Here is a 21,378-nt window from a genome sequence, read left to right as displayed (position 1 = left end):
CTTACTGCCATGGAACAATTAATAATTTATTAAGAGTTTAAACTTTAATTGTCCAATATCCAATCATACTGTGTCATGTAAGATGGATAGATCCATGTAGCCCAGAAGCCCATATGAGAGCACTTATCGAGTATATCGATAGCGAAGATAAACTATAGAATCTTCTTCAAACAAATGAAATCTTCCATGACTTTAATGCCCCCGCTTAGGTCATAAACAATTTTGTTCCACTTCTTGAGTCAGATATGAGTATTGTGTCATCTCTGAGCCGTCTTTGAATTTTAATTTTGTTGTAAATTCAAAAATTCTATGCCATGTAGGAGTAGTACTTTTTTTACAATTATTTTTTATTTTAATTAAAATGTAAACACATTTGATGTTTGTTGAAAATAAATTGAATATCTGTCAAAATAAGTCACATTCTACATTACCTTAATTCTTTAGGAAAAATAAATACTTAAATTGCTCTTCGTGTTTTCTTCCACTTTATCAAGTTTTCAATTATATTTAGTGAGCAAGTGAAATGTCTTTATATTTGTATAAACCAACTTCAACTTATCAAGTTTTCAATTATACTTAAATTGGTCCTTGAATGTGTAAACCGACTTCAACTCCGTCCCTAAACTTTTAAAATGATGCTCGTGGTCCCTGGATGTGCCAAATCTCCCTCATCAGCAGTCTCTGGGTTAAAAAAAGCTCACGGTTGTTAAGAGATGTGTGACGTGGCATTTTTTTTTTTGTCAAAGTTGAAGCTTGTGTGACATTTTACTGTTGGGAAAGTTTTAAAAGCTTCAATTTAGTCCCTGAATCTGAAAAAATTATTTCTCTCCTCCATCTTCCTCTACCTCTCCCCACCACCATTACCCTCTCTCCATCTCCATCTTCTTCATCCTTCTTCATCTTCTTCCCACTCTTTTTTTTTTTGGTCAATAAGTGGATTGTATTAGAGAAAGGCTGAACAGCCGAGGCCCAAGGGCAGTACAAGAGAGCACAAAGGCAAATTAACAAAGACTTAAAGAGTACAAGCCCATCAGTGAGCACTTGGAATGGAAACCCCCATCTCCTCCCTCTCACACTCTGACGCTCTCCGTTGGTCCTTGTTAAGTTTTAAAGTTTGAAAGTTTCTTGATTTTTTTTGGTACATGTTAAGTTTCTTTTTTTTTTTTTTTTTGGTCAATACATGTTAAGTTTCTTGATCAGATAATAACAAATACTTCCTTCTTGTTTTGGTTTTCAAGACCAAATATGTACCCGCCTTAAAAAAGACTTTCACTGATAAAGCCCAATCTAAAATTGTGAGGGATACTAGGCCCAACTCAAGTTGAAATAACTTTCTATTGCTCCTATAAATATATTTTTTGCCAAAAAGAAAAAGGGCAAAGCCTCCTATATTATGAACATCGACCATAGATATACCAATACAGAGAATCCGTGAAAATGTACTCAATCATGCATGGGATTTAAATCAACTGGTTTCCCCCTGTCACCCTGTCAAAAAATGACATATGACAAAGAAAAGTTAAACTAATAATTAAGAGAATAAAGTTTTACTTGCAAGAATTCTTTTTTTTTAGCCTTTTTTTAATGAGACAGGAGGAAAGGGACATTTGCAAGAATCCTCAAGTGTGCCAGATTTTGTTACATTTTTATTTTTATTTGGTGTTATTAGAGTAGAAGGTTGATCAATGAGAGTTTTTTTTTCCGTTCATAAGAGTGGAAAATCAAACCTTTAATCACTTACTTAAAATATAAAGTACTGAACCACTTCATTAACCTAAATCATTTCTAGATTTTGTTACATAAGAAACGTACTTTCGTGATGGGTTCTGCTCTGTTGCACTATGGACTATCCCTTTTTCAGCAGAGCACATGGTTGCCATACAACAGTTAGCTACTTGAACACTTCAAATATTCGATTCTTTACCATTGAGAATAGTCACAGAACAAAAGTCAAAAAGGGTGATTCTGTTTTTGACATAGGTGCCTATGGCTGGGCCATAAAGAAATTGACAATAATATTGGATGTTGAGGCACTTATAGTAAAGAAGCTTCTTAGTAATTCAATTTGACATAGCACAGTGCTGAAAGATGATCCATGATTGGGGAACTAGATACCATTCCAGAGCCACAAAATCAGGGGTTTATTGATATATAAGAATCAGGAGGTTATGTAATGCCAAATGAAAGTTGGTGCTAAACTTCAGACCTGAAAATTTACCTATTTAGTGCTTAACTTCAGACCTGAAAATTTACCTATTTAGTGCAATTCAAAATGGTTCACCAACACATACACGCACTTCTTTCAGAATCTGAGCTGAGAGATTCTCGGTTGAATTATTAATCGTGATGGTGGGGTGTGAATAGCTATGATCACGGTATAGAAATGAGAACACAAAGTGTATGAGATACATATAAAAGACACTTTAAAACTCAAATCAACAATGAATCAGAGAGAGAATTTTCTACGTTTAGAAAACCAATATGAAAGCATTATGAGTAATGCTTGACTTACAATATGATGGAACTTATATGTATTTATAGGGGTTTTAAAATATACAATATTGAGGGTGTTTAACTTTAATTACGTACTTTGACGAGTTTGTTAATTAACTTTATCAACTTATCTTGTGTTTGGATCAATAGTCGTTGGCGCCAGTACTAGCTGGCGTTAGCACTCACTTCAAAACAAAAAGTAAACGAAACTGAATTGGGTTGATTGAGATGAATGAGCCTTGTCGGGCAAGTTGGTTAGCATATGAGAGTTGCATACAAACTTGACAATCATATAGTCATTTGGGTCAATCAAGACTATGGTGGGCAAAGTGATAGTTTGGGCCGACTAGAACAACATTATGTTTTTCTCTTAGTCTCTCTCTCCCCCTCCTCTCTCTCTCTCTCTATATATATATATATATATATATATATATATATATATATATTTACGAGATCTTTTATCATCACATCTTATATCACATATATTATTTCTTTCTTATCTCATTTTCTCACTCTCAATGTTTACTATGTGTATGCAATACAGAACTCTACGAATCATTACTCGTTGCAATTTCATTGTGTTCCTGCATTCCAATTCCAGTAAGAGAACCTATCTATTGCTATCAGTCAGGTGTTGTATCTCTCGGAAGCTCCATCCTAGTTTCATGTTCCCTTGAGTTCAATGTGATCAATTAGTGGTGGACCAATTAATCTAACTAATAATTCTTCCCTGGCTTGTCTCTTATTGCTAGCTGCATGCAGCTAATTAACTTATACACTGTTTGAACTTTGAAATACCCCTGCATATATGATAATATGGATCATTTTCAAGGGGTCATCACAATACTTGTTTTTGTTTTTCTAATTAACAAACTAACTAAACACCTTACCCATAGTATCGAAAAAATCATCTTCATTTTCATTTATGGACCTCTCAATTATTTGTGCTCCTTTCGTTTTTCAGAGTGCAAATCAAATGAAAGATAGCTGGTAATTAAGGTGAAACAGTGGCCATCAACTCTCACGTAACACTCAACAATAAGACTGTTTCTAATAAATAAATAAAAATGAGAAAAAGCAAATTAATTAATTGAAGCAAAAGCAAAGCTAGCTAGCTATGTAGAATCTCCTTTTACATCTCAGTGTTTGATGAGTTTGCCGACAAATAACTAACACACAGTGAAGTTGCGTTACACATAATTCAATTCCCCACATGATTAGGGATTCTTTGTCTTTGATTAACTAAAGTTTCTACCTTATATATAGAATAGAAAACCAAAATAAGAGGGACAAGTCAAGATCTCACGATTTCTTTGTATTTGTGTCACTTTCTTAATCTGTGGATAAAAAAGTGTTTCAATATTTGTGTAGTTAAAATCGTTGTAAATTTGAGTAACATGAAAAGAAGAAAGGGCTACCAAGAAAAAACATTCAATTAAAGTTAATGTAATAATAAAAATATGAATTGCAATAATTTACTTGATGTTAACAATTATATTGGATTAGCTTCGATCTATTTTATCAGAATTAAAACGTAGAAGTTTTTCTTTAGAATTAATTGTGGAAGGGTTTTGAAATATTTTTTGACTTGCATCATTTTCTCTTAGCTAGTATATTTGATTTTTTTTTTTTGTCTCTCAGGATAGCTCAAGCCTCAAGGGGTAGGAACTGTCAACTGTGAGACATATGGGTTGGGTATGAGGAGATCCATGAACCGATTTTTAACGGGTGCAATTTATCTTTCCGATCTAAAAATAAAGTATATTTGATTTTCATTTAATGCATGCACTTAATTAAATGCTGATAATAAAGACCCTAATTAATTAGTGATTAGGAAAGATCTGATTAGGCGCGCGTCTAATTCATGTATGTTTAAAAGCATATGAATAGACGGAAGAAGATTCTGGTGTTAGCGAGAGGAAGGGCAGAGGGGTAGCTTAGGGTCAAAAATGAAGACTCCAAATTTCATTCATCAAGATTTGGAAATCTTAACGTGCTTCAAATATTATGTGCTTATTATGTAATTGATTTTGATTCCAAAACATGCATATTTATCTTACCTGCCTATAATCTACATGTGTCTGTTCTTTTTATAAGCAAATGTTAGTTTGTTAGTAATGTTATTAAGTTAGTTCATTCTCAAAGTTTGAATCATGCACCATTTATTTTTCATCTCACTCAATCCTTATGTCTCATAACTCTTACCACTTGAGTTAACCATCTATATGTGTTTGTGTTATGCTTGCATGACAAGTTAGTTCGCACACCCCCACCTCTCTCTCCTTAATCTTCATCTTCCTCACTGATCACTCATTGTCCCTGATCTTAATTTTCTACTTCCTCACTACTTCATTTCCTCTCCTCATCTTCTTCAAACCCATTGGATGTTTGAGTTGTATTAAAATTTAGTCACATTTGATGAACTTTAAATTTGATGGTAAAAACAAAACTAGACTCCGTAAGTTTTTAATATTATATCGTGTTCTAAAATTTAAAAGGTAAAAACTTAATGTGTAAATCAATGAATTTCAAGTTTTAAAACTAGGATTGAACTTCCTTAAATAATACCTAATTTTAAAACTCAAATTGCTAAAACACAATACCGAATTTTAATCTTCTCAGTAATATTTTGTTTTCCGAGAATTACTAAACCGAAACATATAAAAGAGGAGTTGTACTACCGGGTTTTTAAAACTTCAATTTAGTATTTTTAGAATATTATTTTCCATAACATAGTTTTAAAACTAGCTTCGGAGATTAAGAACCTGAAAACAAATATGTATTTTTATGTTTCGGGTTTTACAACCCTAGCTAGACAAATTTGGTCAGAGTGTACCGAGTGTTAAGAATCCAATAAACAATAAGTTCGAGAGCATTATAGGGATTTACCACATTAAATGGGATGACATTATCGTTGACTACTATATATTCACCAACCCAACTCAATTATATTACTCTATATCCATGTGTTGCGGGCCAAACAACACATGAGGCATTATTTAAAAAAAACACTAAAAAATAATTTTAAAAATAAAAAAATTCCAATATATGAAAAAATAAACACATGAAAATAGAAAAAATGACAAATATTTTGTTACTACTTATTTTATTATTATTTATATCATGTTTATATTGAATGAAAAATTAAATAAATGAGAAATTAAAAATCAAGCGAACGGGCCACCCAACCCATCACATGTTATATATAGGTAGTGTGAGATTTTATTAACTGTCAGGTTAGGTGGCTACACTCAGATTGAGTTTAAATTTTGTTAACCCAATCAACACTTTAATTTGCTCATACTATTCGAGTCAGTCCGTATCAACGATCCCATTACGATACGTCTAAGTAAGATAATATATGAATTATAAACAAAGCAGTAACCTATAATTAAGTAGAAACTCTTTAAATTAATACTCGGTAAATTAATAAACTCTCTAAAATAATGAATCTGTCCGGTCCCGACTTGGACAAATGAAAAAAAATTTAAAAATCGATAAAATAATAAGATAATAATTTTTTGGGAGATTCCTTTATAATTTTCGGTCCCAAGAAAATCATAAATTAATAATTCATAGAAACTGAAAAAAAAAATATTACACTCTATTGAAATATGATTCAATAGTTGTCTGTTTTCCTTTAAAGTTCAAGTCTATTTGGAGTTCATCTCTAATTTTTCTTATTGCATCCAATAGCTCAGGTCTTGTATTTTTTGTATTGTATCATAAAGTTGTCTTTTTGTTTGATATATACAGTATAATTACTTAAGAACTCTTTAAATTAATAATTATTAATTTATCGATAAATTAATAACTCTCTAAATTAATAAATTTCTCCGGTCCTGACATTATTAATTTAAAGAGTTTCTAATATAATAGGACTCACATGTGTGTACGTACATGTGTGATTGTGTGACCTTGAAATACATATTTTTCGCACAAAGAAATGGAAAAATTAGACATACAAGGAAGAAGACAAAGAGAAAATGATAAAGAAAGAAAACATGCAATGCTAGAATATAGATGAAAACTCCTATATTTATTTTAGGATCACTAATATATCGCTATTAAGAGATAATCTTATGCAAGTTAGCAAACATCTACAACATAAACATCTACAACATAATGGAGTTAGTGAAGCCAGAAAACTCATATCTATATATATATATATATATATATATATATATTACATAATGAACAATTCTAAATTAAAACCATTGTTTTATGGGGTTTTTTTTTTTTTTTGTCTATGTGGATAAGAGGATATCAAACTTAGAGTTAGCTCAATCGTTGCTTTCTCCAAAAAAGAAGTTTGGATATTCTTCTCATTATTTAGAATAAAGATATAGATTTATATTTTTATAGAGCACATCGAATCAATCACTCTAGTATAGTCTCTAAATGATAGCTCAAGTGATAAGATTTAGGGGACATATAGGTTGGGTGGGGAAGATCCAGAGATCAATCTCTGGAGGTGCAATTTATATTTCCAATGTACCAAAAAAAAAGGTCACTCGAGTATAAAAAATAGTAGTATTTTCGTTGTCATCCAAGGGTCTATAGCTCAGTGGTAGAGCATTTGACTGCAGATCAAGAGGTCACCGGTTCGAACCCGGTTGGGCCCTCTTTTTTATTTCTTCTTTATTTTTAAATATAGTCTCTCATTGATGAAAAAAAATTAAAGATATGTTTGGTTAACAAATATTTAGTTGATATTTAGAAAATGTTCAGTAGTAGTTTCATTGTCATCCAAGGGTCTATAGCTCAGTGGTAGAGCATTTGACTGCAGATCAAGAGGTCACCGGTTCGAACCCGGTTGGGCCCTCTTTTTTATTTCTTCTTTATTTTTAAATATAGCCTCATTGATGAAAAAAAACTAAAGATATGTTTGGTTAAAAAATATTTAGTTGATATTTAGAAAATGTTCAGTAGTAGTTTCATTGTCATCTATGGGTCCATAGCTCAGTGGTAGAGCATTTGACTGCAGATCAAGAGGTCACCGGTTCGAACCCGGTTGGGCCCTATTTTTGATTTTTTCTTTAATTATATTTAAAGCTTCATTAATGAGAAAAAAAACTAAGGGTCTGTTTGGTTTGGGAAAGAAAATCGAAAACATGTTTGATTGATATTTAGAAAATAAGAAAATACTTTCTAAAATATAACCAAAATAGAAAACAAAAAAAGCCTGAAAATGAAAATGAGTTTCCACCACTCACCACCACCTTCACCGCCACTATCATCGTTGTCGCCGCCGCTACAGTTGCCACCACCGCCTCTACAACCACCAGAATACTCTTCTTTACCAACAACACATTATGAATTGTTTCAATCTCAATAAATAATGTGTCATCCTCAAATTGTAATAGCGCGATTTTGAAGCTCACCTTCTACTTTAAATTTATAACCTTTAAAAGAATTATGATTTACAGCTTGTCTCATCACACCAACTCAAATTCTCCACAACCATCAAAAATAGGAAATGTGCAACGAGATTCCCTTGCCTCAATCCTCTCTCTAGAGAGTATTTCTCCGTATGGCTCTTATCACTAATATTAAAACTAAAATCGAGACTTTAAGCATCGATCCTTTTATCCATCCAACCGATTTTTAACATAATTCCAACTGGTTCATCATATAGTATAAGAAAACCCAATTTATTAAATCATGCGCTTTTTCATAATCAATTTGGAACACTAAACATTGCTTCATTTTATGTTTAACTAGAAATAATACTGAACGCACGGGTTTATGTACACTATTTTTTTTTAATATAGTATAAAAATTATTACAGTGTAATTAAATTTCTTTTGTATTAGTATTAAATTAATTTTAAAAACTTTGGTTGTAATATATTTTATTGATTTGTGTTCTCTGTTTTTAGGTTTATAATTGTGGTTTCAACTACAGAGGTGTTGATTTATCATATATCCGGTTGTAAACATTGATACTCAATTATTGTCCTCATATGTTATTCTATTTTTCAAGTAATAAGGTTTTAGCTTAATTGCACTTTTGGTCCCCCAACTTTGGCCTTCCTGCGAAAATCATCTCCAAACTTTAAAATTAGCAAAAAACGTCCCTAACATTTACACCCGGTTGCAAAATTGGTTTTCCGTCTAATTCCATCCAATATTTAACGGAATATTCCTCAAAAAATTAATTAAAAAATTTAGTATCTGAAACATTCATCATCTTCATATTAAAAACCCAAAAATTCAAAAACTCAAACTCAAATTCACAATCTTCCCAACAACAAACCCATATTAAATTCAACCACAAAAATTTCCAGAAATAAAAGCCAATACTCATTTTCCCTCACCCAAATACAAAAATTCAAAAATATTGTTCAGAGGTGGGGTTTTGACATGCACCAAAGAAGAGGAGGTGGGGTTTTGACCTGGAATTTTGACCCACCTGCATTGAACCCAAATCTGAATCTGCCATAGACCACCCCGCCGCTCCTCGTCGTCACCGAAGCACCACCGCCGCTCCTCTTTGAATCCTCCATCTCCATCTCTCTACCTCCCTCGATCCTACTCTCTTTCTTTGCCTGTTTTTGTTTGGTTTAGAGTAGAGATGAAGAAGGCATAGGAGTAGATACGCGACGGCGGTGGTCGGTGACTGAAGAGCTTCAACAGAGGTGGTGATGGCGCGACGCTTCGTAGACCGGAGATCCACGTAAAGGAGGCGCTGCGAACCCAGAGGTGGTGGTGGCGGCGCGTTTGGTGGTGATACTGCCAGATCTTGATTTTGAAGAAGAGGAGGAAGTGGTGGCAAATGGCTCTAGCAAAAGAAGGAAGTGGTTTCGAAGAAAAAGGTGGTGGTGGTGCTCGATCTAGATTCCCACATATCTGACCTCAAATCCTAAAAATGCACTCTGATTTCTTTGAGTGAAAGGAGAATGGAAAGGATTTGCTTTTTTATGTAAGGTGTTTGATGGTTTTTTTTTTATGTAAGGTGTTTGATGGTGACTGGGTTTGAAGAGATTGATTTTTTTTTTTTTCTGGAATTTTTTCAGCTTTATGTTGAAGATGGTGATGAAGATGTTTGAAGAAGATGAACATTCATCAATTTTTAGGTTTTTGTTTTATTTTCTTATTTTTTTTATTTTTATCCCAGAATTCGTTAAATATTGGATGGAATTGGACGGAAAACCAATTTTGCAACTGAGTGTAAACGTTAGGGACTTTTTTGCTAATTTTAAAGTTTGGGGACGATTTTCGCAAGAATGCTATAGTTGGGGGACCAAAAGTGCAATTATGCCTAAGGTTTTAATATAAGTTATAATAACATTTTTTTTTTATACTTTTTATCCACAATAAAATAATTTTAACTTTTTTTTGAACTTGAAATAATTTTAACTTAAAAATTATAATAAGTTATAATTTTAGTATCGTAAAATATTATTTAGTAAATTTAAATTTATTCAACTTTTGTTATAATTATTTTTCTCTGTTATGCTTCCTCAAGTTATTTTTACTTCTATATAATAGATCAAAAATCATATTAATTATTTTTTTTTAAATAATATACACATTCGATATAGTAATAATAATATCTTATAGAGACATTTTTTTAAAAAAATTGCAACTATTTTTTCGATATTAATTATTAATAAATAATTTTTTATAAGTAATAAATAGTAATAAGTTTTATTTTTTATTTTTTTAAAATTTCTCAACTTATGATTAATAACTAATAAGATTTATAATTATTATTAACAATAATGTAAAGAGTATAAACAAATTATTATTAACAATCTAATATTGTCATTAATGTAAGGTAGTCAATTTCAATTATTATTATTTTTGAAAAATTCACCTCAAGTTGTAATGAATAATTAAAATTTAAATAATTTAAATATTTCATTTTAAATAAGAGAAATTGAAAAGTTTTAAATTTTAATATTTACTTTTAAATATGAGAAATTGAAAAGTTTAACAATTAATAATTAATATAATGAATAATTTTGATGTATTTTTTATTTTATTTTTCAATTTTTTTATTTAATGTTTTTCATTCAAAATAAATTTACTATTTTTTATGTGTTTAATGTTATTTTTTCAAGTCTGCTTTACATATGTATATATATATATATAGAAATTTTTATTTTAAAAGTATTTTATCTAAATTAATTATTAATAAATATTATTTTGTTTTTAATTTTGATTTTTTAAATTTGTTAAATGCAAAGCTCAAGTCAATTTTAAGTCTATGAATGTTGTTATTTAATATAAGTAGTTGAATAGTTTTTTATAATACAAATTTTTTCAGTTTTTAATTTATTAAATTATATATTTTTTTAATGTATTTAATATAAAAGTATGTGAGCTTTTATAATTTAATGCATTTATTGCATGCAAAAAGCACAAGTGTGCTTTACATATATATATATTTGCTTCATCAATTACTTCATTTGCAATCGATGAGACACTATCAAGCATACATCTACCTCCAATAAAAGTTGATTGGCTTCCGTCTATTCTTCATTTATTAGTACTAGCAAGCAAGCATACAATAACAGCAATTAATGAAGAAAATAAGACAAAATATAGATATAGACAATGCTACTTACAAATGGACAAATTGTATACAAAAGGAATATTATTAAGGGCGCACCCCGAAAATGTAGTAAATAATATTATCACGCGAAAAGCCAAATACACACTATTACCCTACGTACTATACTCCAATAATACAACACAACACTGGACCAATGAATAAATCTAGCATGTGACCTTGCCCCTCAAAGCGAAACACCATAAGACGTAACATCATACAAATTCGACCATTTACAAGATATGAACCGTATATATACTATATGTATGTACACATGCCAACAATACAATATATTTTATATCAAGACCACATTGTTATTGTTATCAACCTCGAATCTTATAGCGTCCAAGTTTGAAGCCACGCCATCTTCAAAGCTATTATTTTCTTCCATATCCATGTCCCATAAGAATCCATATCCATCATCAGCTTTGGAACTGAGTTGAGTTGTAACAGTGCTATTGTTTGTTTCTTGTGAAAATGGAAGAAGGTTGAGGGAAGAAGTGTTTAAGTTGAAGTGATTATGAAGGGTTGGCGTGGAGGAAGAGAACGAGGGAAGTCTGTTATACCCACCAATGGCAGGCATTGTTTGGTTGATTAATGGAGATGATGAAGACAAAGTTAGGGGTGGAGGTGGTGATGTTGTCTCATTATACATCATGAGTTGTTGTGTGCTGAATTTGGAACTGTTATCTTCTTTGCTTTTGTGGAAGACTCTGCATAAGACCCAGTCCTCCTATAATCCAACAAAAGTATATATGACCTAATTAATTAGCACAATACATGCATGAATGTGACCCAAAATATCCGTGTAACTAATACTCGAGACTTAACAACAAAAATATGATTCATATAAACTAAAAGAGTTTTTCTGCAAATTATATATAAAAAACATATTGTAAATAACATTACTAAATATCACTACTATAAATATAGTTGTCGACGAATTTTAATTTTGCACAGTCTATTATAGAATTCCCCATTTGGAAATTCATTTGATTTTCATGTTTTGGGGATAATTGATTTTCGGAGAAACTATTAAAAGAGTACTTTTAACTTTTCATAGTCTGAGAAGTGATTTTTTTAAGCCAAAATGTAATTAACTAAGCACAAGAGGTACTTAAAACTCATATTTCTTCTCTCTCTGTTGGGTTTGGTTGCGTGCAGCCCAAAATATTGCTAGAGGTTCAAGAGGGTGCCATGGAGGTGCCAGTGGAGAGACCTAGCCCAAAATGTCTCAACTCAATTGGGAGTGCAACACTAGCACTTATAAACTATTCTTTTGGTCTGTGACGAAAGATTAGACCAAAAAGTAATGTGAGACTTATATTTCATCACTCCCCTGAAGTTTAACTTATAAACCATTCTTTTTGTCAAATTAGACTTAACCCAGAGCTATAGCTGATTTTTTTATTTTTAGTTGATGGTTAATTTTTAAAAACCCCAATTTCCTCTTTTTCATTTTTTTTATCATAAGTTGTTAGCAATTAAGTGAGTTCTGATATCATTTGTTGAGTTTAGTTGGAGTGCCACACCAACACTTATAAACCATTATTTTGCTCTCCAACATAGCAACGCGGTACTTATATTTCATCACTCTGATCTCCCATATTAAGGTCAATCAGATCAAGCTCCTCCAAGACATAAAAATGGGAAAAAAGTTTGGAAAAAAATCATGTCTTTTTGGGGAGAATCTATGCTAACTTGTTTAGTCTTCAACTTTTACCAGCTAGCTAGGCTTGTTAAGATCATAAACCTTCTCCAAAGCTATATCAAAAAGGAAGTGGAAATTAATCTAACCTTAGGAGGCATGTGTGGGGCCTCAAGTCGGAACTCATGCATGATCCATCCAGTTTTGATGCCATTTGGAGCTCTGTTCCTGTAGAACACCAGTGTCTTCCTCATCCCTACAACCTCCCTTGTCACTGAATCTATCACCGTCCGATCCTTCCCCGTCGCTTTCCAATATCCAGATGCGGTGGCCCTGTTGGCTCTAAACCCAGTCGCATATTTCCGATCACGGAAGCTAAAGAAGTACCACTCATTCCCATTCAGCTTAGCCACCTCTGCAGCACATTCATTCATTAGTAATAGTATATAGTACAGATCCATCAGCACCATGCAAGCAACAACACATGCTATATGGTTCAATTCTTTTACTACAAATAATAGATAATAGACGACAATGACCGGATTGAAATCTTCTATTCCCAAACTATTTAATTTTTTCATTTGCCAATAAAGGACACTTTTGCCTATGATATGATAGATCATGTTAAAAATTAGACTATCTAAAAACTATGATAATATATGTTATTTATGTGTTAAAATTAATTTATAAAGAAGCACTATTAAAACATATCATGAAATATGTTTTTCCTACTCCATTGTAGACAAAGCCATAAATAAAATGCTGACATGTCAATTAATAGTCACCACGTAAGCAGTGGCGGTCGAGGGGCAAAGATTAAATAGGGGAATCAAGAAAAAAAAATATGGCATGTCTACAAATTAGTAGAGTATGAAAACTTTATAGTGAGTTTAAGAGATGAGACCTTATTAGTGATCTAGCTAACACTACAACCCAAAACCTTAAGATTATGAGTCTTTCACTATTTTATTAATTTGTAATTTACTAATGTGAGACTTAATTATTACTCACATTTAAAATTTCCAATACAAAATTGAAAAGTTTGGGGACATGGCACCACCGTGTCCACCCCTCTACCATGTAAATCTAAAATTGCTCAATTGTGTGTTTTTGAGATAATAAAATTTCATATGAAAAAAATTGAGACTGAGGACCCAAGATCTTGAACTCACATGATGACTAACTTAAGGTTGTAATAGTATGCAATGAATTGTCTAGCTCGAAGAAAAAAACAATAGTTAGGCCGCGTCTGAAATCACCATCACATGCCTCTATTTATCAATGATGACATCAAATTTTCATCATGTTTCCAATCCCACCAGACAAAGAATGACATCAAACAGTGTTTGATCGCACCACCACCTTAGTGGTTTTAACTTGGAAGTTAATTTCTAGTATTTTTGCTATATATGTGATTGCGTACCCCTGTTTTGCTCTTTCACAGCTTTCATAATGTTGTGCATGAATAGAGAGAAAGTAATTAATCTATACAAGAAAGATCATATATACATGCATGTCATTTCATGAATAAAGACTAGCTTTTCTTATACTTCATCCCAGGGGAACATTTATACGTAGTTACATACTAATGACATATTTACACATATACATGTGAATGCTAAGAGTCAAAATCATCAAGATAGCGAGTCATGTCCTAAAAAAGTTAACTGAGAAGCGTATATACATGTATGTCCGTGTCCGTGTGTATATAATGCAGTTAAAGACAGAAGTTGATTGCTTGATGAAAACGTATTGCTTTGTCTTATAATAATAATAATAGCTGCCATGTATGCATATCTCTTATCTTAAGCGTAGAATTAAAGGGACCATGTAACCAAAAGAAAATAGTAAATAATAAAATAAATAAAGCGATAGGTCTTCTATGTATGAATAAACTAACCTAGATTTCAAAAAAAAATTAAATAAACTAAACTACTTGATTCTCAAGATCAATCTGAAAACAGTGTAGAAACCAAAGAGAAAAAATAATAAATGAAATGATGTGATAAGAAAATTGAGATTGAAAGAAAAGTGAGATGTATGTGAAGTATTTGTACTGTTTAAATGTCTAACTCTAAGAGTGTTCTGAACTCTAACAATTCACCTATATATATATTGTGTTTAAAAAGTGGGTTATTCTCTATTTCATGTTGATGTGAAACCCTAATTGTTCTGGGAATGAACATTGAGGAAAGGTATAGTACCTAAGGGTAGAGAGATTGTGCTAGAGAGAGAGAGTAAGAGAGAGAATGCTGAATTTCATGTGTTATTTTATCAAATGAGCCAAAAGTCCCTTACACTTGATAACTACCTCCTATTTATAGAGCTTGGGTACTACCTATTGGGCCAATTGGGCCTCCGAGGTCAAGGCCCATCTGAAGGTCAGGGCCCCGCCTCAGGGCGGGGTACATGCTGGGCGTTGCCCCTCTAGGGGCTCGCCCAGTCCACTAGTCCACAAGACACCGAGCTCGAGGTATGAGAGCTAAGTGTGTCTTTTAAATGCTTTTACATATGTCTTACAGTACACCGGAATCTACACTGCCAACATGGCTTGAGAAAAGAGAAGTAAACTATATCGCCAACATGGCGTGAGCAAAAGGAAACTAGCATTTTCGGTTACCCAGTCCACTGACTTGACGAGCGATCCGAGCTGGCAAGTCCACAAGTCCACAAGCGGCGAGAACGACTACTTCGTATTGGCGATAAGTTGGAGCAGGTATATGATCGCTCGCCGGCGGGAAAGGTGGCAGGCATGGGTCATGTGCCGATCATTCAATCATTGACTGGCGGTAACCCCGGCGAGCGACTGAACTTTGTTGTTGGTGTCACCCGTCAAGCGATGGTGTTTGATCCTTATAGTGGCGAGGCTTTTCGCGCTTTCCCTTATTTTAAAACCCTTTCAAATCTCTATCTGCCTCACGTGGCTGCCCCACGTGATGTGTTGGTTACATCAATTTCCCTCTTTCTCTGGAACCGTCACTTCACCTTTCATAACCGTCCCATCGTGCGCAGTAACTCCCCATTGCACGCGACCCACCTCCCCAAAACCATCATGACTTCCAACCTTCCACACGCGTCCAACACGCGTCACCCTTCCAGCTTCTCCCCTTCTCCTATAAAAACCCTTCTTCCCCACAGTCATCCCTTTCCGAGACCCCTCTTTACTTCCCTAATCGCTTACCAAACTCCCTCTGCCCACTTCCGCTCCGGAGCCGTCGCTTATCACCCTTTCCGCTACCCACTCTTCACATCCTACTCCGGTGAGTCTCACTGTCCTTATCTTTACATCACACACATACTCATTTTTTCCTTTCTTTCACTTCACTGTCTTCTAAAAATGGCTTCAAGCCCTACCTCCCCTAACCACTCCTCTTCTTCCTCCGGAAGCGACCCTGATGCCACCGCCGCCGGCGGCCTCCGTTTAGAGGCCCCGGAGATCCCACCTTACCGACTAAAAACCTACGCCACTCTGCCCCTTCCGGTCCAAATAGCCCCCACTCACGAGGCTATAGACCAACCTTCTATTTTCCAGAACAGCGATCTCATCGTGCAGTTCGTGAACTCCCTGGGTGGTTTGTCGAATGACGATGAGTTTAGCGCGAAACTCAGGATCTGGATTTGCAGTCCTGGGGACCGCCCCTGGCTTCATAAGCCAGACGGCGACGTAAAGAGATCCCATTTTTTCTTTGCGTATGAATACATGTTTAGCGAGCTTGGAATCAGGCTTCCTTTCTCGCCCTTTGTCCAAACCGTCCTCCGCGACATCAACGCGGCTCCCTGCCAACTCCACCCTAACGCCTGGGCCTTCATTCGATGTTTTGAAATCTTAAGCGCCGCTGTCGGCATCGCCCCATCCCCCACCAGTTTCTTCTACCTCTACGACGTCGACCCCAAGTCCATCAAAAACAAAGGATGGATTTCCTTGAAGGCCCGAGCCGGCCGGAAGTGCTTGCATCCCCACAAAAGTAACGCGAAGTCCTCCTTCGCACGGAAGTACTTCCGTGTGGCGGTTCATCCCGCCTACCCAGAGGCATTCACCCTTAGAGACGGGACCGCCCTTTTTCCTCTTTACTGGACGGAGAAGCCCAATGGGATCACCGACCCTTCAAAGGAATCTTTGTCCGCCAACGACAAAGCCTTTCTTAATCTCCTTGCCCCACTTCCCATCCTTGACTGCACAACGGTCCTTGAGGGCGCTGACCTCTCAAGAACTCCCAAATACTTAGGTTGCCCATAGCTCACTTTTATTATTGACATTTCCTTTCTCGTCTCCTATGTTTTCACTGATCGTACTTTTTATTGTTACAGAAGATATGAATTTCACGAACGCCGAGCTCCTGAAGGCCCGCGAGAGGAGAATGACTCGCTTTTCCCCAAAATTCAACACTGAGGGCGACGCGAAAAAACGGGGCGGTGCTGAGAACCAAGCCGAGAGCACCAAAGCTCCCAAGAGGAGAAGATTGGTCAAAGCCTCCTCCGGCGCCGGCACATCCAACCCTGGCGCTCAGCCCACCACTGCTGCTGCGCCTAAAGGCAAAAATGTCACTGAAGCCTCCGTCGCCGCGGCTATCGAGCCAACCGCCGTACCAGCTTCTACTCCTGCCACCGCCGGTGCGACCGCTGCTGTTGCGGCTGAGTCCTCTGTTGGCGCCACAGCCGCCTCCGCCGGCGTCAACGCCACAAAAGCTGCTGCGTCTTCCGACACTCCTATTGGAGAGAAGGAAAAAGAAAATGGAACCCCGAAGTCTCCCCCTCGCCAAGATGCGCCTCCTAGCCCGCCCTCAACACATGATGCGGGCTCCATGCCTTCCCCGCCTCATCAAGGGGAAAAATCCTGTCCTGGCGCTGCCACTACCTCTGAAGCGGCTCAAATTGAACAAGCCCCTGCTCCCGAGGTCGGTTCTTCAAGCTATTATAATATGCTCCCCAACGCCATTGAACCCTCAGAATTCTTACTTGCTGGTCTTAACCGTGACGTCATAGAAAAAGAAGTTTTGAGTCGGGGCCTGAATGACACCAAGGAGGAGACTCTTGCTTGCCTCCTACGCGCTGGGTGCATCTTTGCTCACGCGTTTGAGAAGTTCAATGCCGCCACCGTTGAAGCTGAGCGGTTGAAGGCCGAAAGTGCTAAGCATCAAGAAGCCGCCGCTGCTTGGGAAAAGCGTTTCGACAAACTGGCGACGCAGGCAGGAAAAGACAAAGTCTATGCCGACAAGATGATTGGCACGGCGGGGATTAAAATCGGCGAGCTGGAGGATCAGCTGGCGCTGATGAAGGAAGAAACAGATGAGCTTGATGCAAGCCTTCAAGCTTGCAAGAAGGAAAAAGAGCAAGCTGAGAAGGACTTGATCGCCCGAGGCGAGGCGCTGATTGCTAAGGAGTCAGAGCTTGCCATACTGCGCGCTGAGCTGGAGTTAGTGAAGAAAGCGTTGGCGGAGCAGGAGAAAAAGTCTGCGGAGTCCTTGGCCTTGGCGAAGTCTGACATGGAGGCGGTGATGCAGGCTACGTCCGAGGAGATCAAGAAAGCGACCGAAACTCATGCCGAGGCCCTCGCCACGAAAGATGCTGAGATTGCTTCCCAACTGGCAAAGATCAAAAGTCTAGAGGACGAGCTGTTCTGGGAATGAACATTGAGGAAAGGTATAGTACCTAAGGGTAGAGAGATTGTGCTAGAGAGAGAGAGTAAGAGAGAGAATGCTGAATTTCATGTGTTATTTTATCAAATGAGCCAAAAGTCCCTTACACTTGATAACTACCTCCTATTTATAGAGCTTGGGTACTACCTATTGGGCCAATTGGGCCTCCGAGGTCAAGGCCCATCTGAAGGCCAGGGCCCCGCCTCAGGGCGGGGTACATGCTGGGCGTTGCCCCTCTAGGGGCTCGCCCAGTCCACTAATGATCACCAACAAAATTAGTAGCAAAGGACCCTGTTATATAAGAATATTACACCAATACAAATAAAACTGTTTCATACAATTAAGAGGAGATACACCAATCGTTGCCAATGTAATGTGTTGATATTTGTTGTACTACACTGCAAAATAATAAGTATTGTCCACAAAATTTGAATTTCTTTTAAAAGCTAGTTAGTATATTGAAAGTAAAAAAAGGCTCATATGAGTGGAATGAAGAAGAAAATAATAGTTTATAGGCGGAAATGTTGAAAGTGCGATTGCAAAGGTTCCTGAGTACAAGTCCAGCAAACACAACAGGTCCTAAAGAGTGAGTGTTAAAAGTACAAACAAATCTCACATAGGTGGGTTGAAGAAGAAAACAATAGTTTACAAATGCAATTGAAGTTGAAACTCAAGTGCAAAGTTTTGGGACTAGACCAAACGGCTTGCCTGGGCATAATTTTGGAATCTGGTAAGTTTTCACATTTAAAGTGATTCTGATAGAGTATTGAAAATTAAAACTGATACACAGAGAGCTGATCAGGAAACATTTAGAAAGAGGCACAGAGGGTTCATCAAGTAATTAATTAAAATCACCTAACAAAATGCACTGTGGTGTAAACTCCCTCTTCTCCTTGTACTCTCTCAGTTCTCTTATCTCCTCCCCCCTTCATCTGATCTTCTGGAATCACACAATAATCGTGCCATCTACTTTTTATTTTTTAGAATGCTATAGGTTTGTCAAAGAAGGTCTAAGAATGGAGACAACACAACAACAACAGACACAACACAAGCTATACTAGCTAAAAAGCACTTATCTTTGTGTGAATTTGAAGTAACCCATGTATGTCTTGTAACAAAAGACACAAACAAAAGGAAAACAACAAATGGGAAATGGATGGTTACAAAGGCTCAAAGGATCATGAAGTGACAAAACATAGATTTTTCAGAATGAAATCAAGCCAAAAGAAGATAAATAGATATATACCAGGAAGTTGCCATGGTTCACATATGTGCAAGTCAATTTCCACCAAAGTACCCTTCAGAACGTGTTCATTTGTAACCTTTTTGTAAAGGTAGTGACACACCAATTCCTCATCACTCGGATAAAACCGAAACCCAGGAGGCAGAGAAGCACTAATGTCTCTCAACCCCATAGTTTCTCGGTTTTGAAGGAATTCAGATATCAATGAAATGAAACAGATAGAGAAAGAGAGAGGAGAATCTAATCAATATTATTTGGTAATGTGGATAATGTATGTAATTGTAGCTTTTAGAGACCACTCTCTATGTATATTTGAAAGGCGTAGGGGCAGAAAGGTTGGTAACGCGTATATATATACACGCAAGAAGATAACAGACTTTGCTTTTTAACTAGAATTTCTTACTACAATATTATTTCCAACAGGGGAATATTGCTTGTGTGAATGGTTAGTTAATGTAGGAAGTCTCAACAAAAACCAAAGTTACAAGAAATCTTGTGACAAATAAGGGCAGAACATTTATCTAACTATGAGATAAACCCTCCAGAATGCCCCTTTTTATTTTTGTTACAATAACTTTTCTTTTATCAATTATCTTTCATTAGTAACTAACTGATTGGTGATTACAAACAAAATATGAGTAACTTTTTGCAGGATGGGAGGTGTGCAACACATTCTTTTAAGGATACACTTTAACACACTCGTTGCAATTGATTTATTTTTTGAATAGTTAACAAATTTTTTAAAAAGTAAATCAATTACAATGAATGAAATGTATTTTTAAAAAGTGTTGCTAACATTTCTCTTTGTAGTATTTTTCTTTAGAACCACGGATGAAAATCAGATAAGCTGTTAAGTGAATAAAAATATAATATTGTTGAAAAATCTCATATTGAATAAAGATATATAGCTAATTAAATAAATTGGATTGATATTTTTATTTTTGTAACTGTGTTTATAAATTAACATTTCAAACTAGGAGACCACATTGGAAGTAGTCCAACATTTGCCAGCATTGGTCTTTCTAAATCATCTGACATCTTAATTCATCAATATTAATTAACTTTTCATTTTATATATCCTCCCTTTAGGGCACACTGAATCCAGGTCATTACTTGTAGATCATCCCAAAATCACATTTCTCGTCTTTTAGTCCTTTCATCATTGACGTCTTCAATTTCTATGTTGTGTCTTTCTCTATGGTGTTAATTAAAAATAAACTTTAATTTGCTCCAATTAATATTCACAAAGGACAAGTGTGGCTGTATTTGTTTGTTTTCCATAGCCATATTGGAAAAGTTAAAGGAACTATTCTATTGATTTATAATCACATTATATCCAGACACACCCTTGCTTGCTTAATTTCCAATTAAATTAATCAATGGCAGTTCCAACTAGATTCAATTGGCCAAGCACGTGACGCATTTGATCATCCCTTGTGAGCCCATTCGAACATGGACAGCTCTAAGAAAAACAGAGGAAATAATTCATGAAGCTGGAATTAGAATTTGATGCCAACCATCAAGTTGTAAAGTCCCATCTGTTTCGTTCTCAATCACAGGTTGATCATTTGGAATCATGCAGGGTGTGGCCGTGTGGGGCTATTTCAGTGTCTTTCATCCGGGGCACCTAGTAACAGCTAGTACTAATAATATATAAGTGGTAATTGAAACTTCTTAGTTGAAAATCCGGTCCTTCTAAAAAATGATCTATTAGGGGAGGTATGCACTTATTATATGTGATTTTCAAATCTCGAATGGACTAATCATATTGCTGCCTATAAAAATACCTTGTGAAACCA

General features: G+C 35.5%; 1 protein-coding gene and 3 non-coding genes across 4 annotated transcripts; 3 read left to right on the top strand and 1 right to left on the bottom strand.

Annotated features, from left to right (window-relative positions):
- The first annotated feature begins 7,046 nt into the window (after positions 1–7,046).
- Positions 7,047–7,118, top strand: TRNAC-GCA (transfer RNA cysteine (anticodon GCA)). The gene has a single exon. It is a non-coding gene; the product is annotated as a tRNA-Cys (tRNA).
- Positions 7,119–7,246: 128 nt separating this feature from the next.
- Positions 7,247–7,318, top strand: TRNAC-GCA (transfer RNA cysteine (anticodon GCA)). Its single transcript has one exon. It is a non-coding gene; the product is annotated as a tRNA-Cys (tRNA).
- A 126-nt stretch (positions 7,319–7,444) lies between these two features.
- TRNAC-GCA (transfer RNA cysteine (anticodon GCA)) lies at positions 7,445–7,516 on the top strand. The gene has a single exon. It is a non-coding gene; the product is annotated as a tRNA-Cys (tRNA).
- A 3,555-nt stretch (positions 7,517–11,071) lies between these two features.
- LOC130730525 (NAC domain-containing protein 21/22-like) lies at positions 11,072–19,908 on the bottom strand. Its single transcript, XM_057582554.1, has 3 exons — positions 19,583–19,908; positions 12,850–13,115; positions 11,072–11,785 (listed from the first exon to the last, which is right to left on the bottom strand). Exons 1-3 carry the CDS (start codon positions 19,749–19,751, stop codon positions 11,348–11,350), a joined length of 873 nt encoding a protein of 290 aa, XP_057438537.1. The 5' UTR covers positions 19,752–19,908; the 3' UTR covers positions 11,072–11,347.
- Between the last annotated feature and the right edge of the window lie 1,470 nt (positions 19,909–21,378).

Source organism: Lotus japonicus, chromosome 1 (assembly GCF_012489685.1).
Source record: "Lotus japonicus ecotype B-129 chromosome 1, LjGifu_v1.2".
Lineage (NCBI taxonomy): Eukaryota > Viridiplantae > Streptophyta > Magnoliopsida > Fabales > Fabaceae > Lotus > Lotus japonicus.
The sequence above is the reverse complement of the archived record's forward strand: the minus strand, read 5'-3'. Positions and strand labels throughout refer to the sequence as shown.